Below are 4087 nucleotides of genomic sequence, written 5' to 3'. Positions count from 1 at the left end.
AGGGCAGAGTCGAATAAAAAAAAATTATTGAGCCAATCGTTACGCTTCTTTAAAAACTTTTAAAATAGGCTCCTTCTGCGTCGATGCAGCGCTGCCAGCGCGATTTCCAAGCATTGAAGGCGTCACGGAAGGCATTCTCCGGAATAGCCTTAAGAGCCGCGTGCATGCTGCTTGAATCCCCTCTGTCGTCTCAAAATGCTTGCCTTTCATCGGCCTTTTCAGGCGAGCAAACAAAAAAAAGTCCGGTGGGGCCACATCTGGGCTGTAGGGCGGCTGCGGAAGAGTTGGGATGCCGGCCTTGGTCAGGTAGCTGTCCACGAGAAAGGCGGTGTGAGCCGGGGCGTTGTCGTAGTGCAACTTCCAGTCGGCTGCGATGTTTTGTCGGACCCGATTGACCCTTCGTTTGAGTCTCTTGAGCACTTCCACGTAAAACTTGGCGTTGACGGTTTGTCCAGGAGGAAGAAATTCATGGTGGACGATGCCTTTCATGTCAAAAAAGACAATGAGCATCGTTTTCACTTTGGATTTGCTCATTCTTCCCTTTTTTAATGCGAGGAGACGCCGGCGTGTGCCACTCGGAAGATTGCCTCTTTGTCTCAGGATCATACTCAAAGATCCATGACTCGTCACCTGTGATTACGTTATTCAAAAATTGGGGGTCACTTTCACACATGCTTAAATTTTCTTGGCACACTTCCACGCGCCGCAATTTCTGGTCGACAGTGAGCACTTTTGGGACCATCTTCGCGCACACTTTTCGCATGTTCAAATGCTCTGTCACAATGTCATGAACCACAGATTTTGCTAAATTTGATATCTGGGCAATTAAACAAATACTTAGTCGACGGTCTGAGTTCAAAACTTCGCGCACACGAGTCACATTGTCGGTGTTTGTCGAAGTCCAAGGTCTTCCAGCACGGTCTTCATCGGCGACCTCTTCCCGGCCCTCTGAAAAGGCCTGGTGCCACCGAAACACACCAGTTCTTGCTAAAGCAACATCTGGGTAAGCCTGCTTGATCATATCAAACGTTTCTGTCGCAGATTTACCGAGTTTCACACAGAATTTAATCGCGTACCTCTGCTCTAAAGAACGCTGCATTTTCGGCTTTTGCACCACTTCACGTTGCGCGAAAAATCCTGTTCTGACTCTCCAGGTGCTCGGAGACAACTCACCAGCCGCTCGTTCGTTGGCTAGGAATGCTCTCTATCGAATCCAGTCGATTCGCGCACGCTCCGAATTACAGTCGCTGCGGAAGGAAATCAGTCCTATTACTTTCCGGACAAACCCTGTACCTTCATATTATAGAGAATGTGAACGTTTGAAGAAATAATAATGTACTTTTTAACGAAAAAGAAAAAACAATATGACCCTGTTCCATTTTTTTTAATAACGTTTCAACACGTGATTGTGTTTATATTATAAATATACGTGCATGGGTTTTTNTCGGAGACAACTCACCAGCCGCTCGTTCGTTGGCTAGGAATGCTCTCTATCGAATCCAGTCGATTCGCGCACGCTCCGAATTACAGTCGCTGCGGAAGGAAATCAGTCCTATTACTTTCCGGACAAACCCTGTACCTTCATATTATAGAGAATGTGAACGTTTGAAGAAATAATAATGTACTTTTTAACGAAAAAGAAAAAACAATATGACCCTGTTCCATTTTTTTTAATAACGTTTCAACACGTGATTGTGTTTATATTATAAATATACGTGCATGGGTTTTTATATTATTGAAAAAGGAGCGGTGGTTGTACATTTTAATACTGTATTTATTTTTAGGATACATTGCTATATAGATACGAAATACCTTCTAGTCAATACGAGTACAGATCACTTTTCGTAACTCCGATTGTAGATGTGCGAGATGAAGAATGCAACGACACCATGGTGTATGTCGCAGATGCTCTAGCATTTTCCATCATTGTCTACAACCCAACGTTGGGAGTCTCATGGAGAGCAACTGACGAAACAATGTACGCTGATCCTAACTTTGGAACTTATGATATTCATGGTAAGAAGTTTACACACCACATTTTCAGTAGTCAAGAACAAACTTAAAACAATTTTGAAAATTACATTTAATAGAGAGGTTGATAAAACACATTTACAAAAGAAACATCTAGGTAAGCGTGAATTGAGTATGCATGTACTCTGGTCTCACATTATTAAAGTAGCCACTCACTTTGAAACTTTTTTTATTGAAGGCCACTCGACTCTCCTAATTTTTCATCTCCCATCTTTATATTCGCACTTTCTCTACTGTTTCTTCCCTTGCATATCAGTATTTTTGTTTCATTTTTATTTATTTACGTACAATACTGTTTTGTAGGTACCGCTTCCATTTTATTTAAAGCTATCTCTAACTCCTCCTTGCTAGATCCTTATACTGCTATATCATCTGCAAATTTAAGCATACTAATCTTTTGCCCCTCTTTATCTATCCCTACAATTGTACTGTCTTTGATGATATTGATCGCGTCTTCGATGTATAGATTAAAAAGTAGTGATGACAGTGTGCATCATTGTCTGACTCCCTTCCTAATATATACTTCTCCACGTTGCAACCACATCTCTATAACTGCTTGTTGCTTTTTATACAATCTAAGTATCACTCTTCTATCTTTGTAACTCATTCCTACATTTTAAGTATATTTAACATCTTGTCCCAATTAACAGTGTCAAAAGCTTTTTCTAAATCTACAAATCCTATTCAATACAATTCCTTTCTCTGTCGTTTTCTCGTTTACTATCCGTAAAGCTGGAATGACCTCCCGCGTTCCTCTATTTCTTCTAAACCCAAATTGATCTTCCCCTAATAGTTCTTCCGCTCGTTTTTCCATCCTCCTTTATACAATTCTAGTTAAGATTTTTGATGCATGGGAAGTTAAAGTAATTGTTCTAAATGTCTTGCATGGTATCTGCACCTCTCTTTTTAGATATGGTTATTGCCACCTTCCGTTTATAATAATCCTTTGTAATTTTCGTCATCTCGTAAATGTGACTAACCAGCTTAAACATGCGATCTCTAACCTCTTGTCCTATATGTTTTAAAATTTCTGCCTGTATCCCATCAAACCCAAACGATAAAAGATAACTAGTTTTTATCTTTGAATTTACGTGACTATTCTTTTAGACTTTATTAACCTTCTTACCTTGTTTACTATGAATAAAAAATACACTCTTATATAAAATGGGAACAGTAATTTATAAACATTTTTTCAGGAATTAGCTTCGACTTATTGGATGGAATATTGGGCATGGATCTTTCACCTTACAAACCCGGAAGTGACAGAATACTTTTCTATCACGCCATGTCCAGTATCACTGAGAACTTTGTTTACACGTCAGATCTCAGAAATCGTACCAGGTTTGAGAGTAATCCCCAATCATCCCCAGAAATATTCCATGTAAGTTTTTGTTTTTCCATAAATAATTCATATATTCAGTTCAATCAATAGTGATATTAATAGTAACTTGGCTTAGCTCTTGGTGAAAATTTCATGAATTATTTTCAATCAATAGTTTCATATCAAGGAGTTTAGAAAATCTAGCAAAACAATTGTTGCTATGTCATGCATGTAATTTGTGATTCAGACGTATAATGGAACAAGACCATCTCAAAGTGCAGCTGAGGCCATCGACAAAGACGGAATTTCATACTTTGGTTTAGCGCACGAAACAACATTAAATTGTTGGAATACTGCTACCGAATATGGCCCAGAAAATATAAATACAATTCATTACAACCGGACAATACTCCAATTTATCACTGGAATTAAAGTAAGTTATTAGTAAAAAAAAATACAACTTGTAATTGTACAGCACGCTAGTGAAGTGAAACTTGTTCAAACACACAAACATACTGTAGAGTGTAGACACACATACACAAACACATACAAATACATTCGTACATTTTGTTAGGGCTACACTATACATGCCGGAGTTGCCTGTAACGAACGTTGCATTGAAGCGCGCTCGCGGCTCATGCGATCCCCACTACGAACTCGACTACGTGGCCGAGTAGAGGGGGGACATTCGTTGCATGATTTCAATGCATAGAAACTGCTATGAAACAAACTTAC

The 4087-nt window shown here is 39.4% G+C and overlaps 1 protein-coding gene across 1 annotated transcript; it reads left to right on the top strand.

Moving 5' to 3' along the window:
• Positions 1-1784: 1784 nt before the first annotated feature.
• On the top strand, positions 1785-3817 carry LOC112905983 (protein yellow-like; the record flags this gene model as incomplete). The annotated part of the gene is made up of 3 exons (XM_025979478.1): positions 1785-2016; positions 3228-3412; positions 3600-3817. Coding segments are annotated over 3 exons (615 nt in total), but the record flags the coding sequence as incomplete, so codon positions are not given.
• Between the last annotated feature and the right edge of the window lie 270 nt (positions 3818-4087).

The sequence above is a fragment of the Agrilus planipennis genome, unplaced genomic scaffold, assembly GCF_000699045.2.
Source record: "Agrilus planipennis isolate EAB-ADULT unplaced genomic scaffold, Apla_2.0 scaffold1127, whole genome shotgun sequence".
NCBI classification, from domain to species: domain Eukaryota; kingdom Metazoa; phylum Arthropoda; class Insecta; order Coleoptera; family Buprestidae; genus Agrilus; species Agrilus planipennis.
This window is presented reverse-complemented; position numbering and strand designations above follow the sequence as displayed.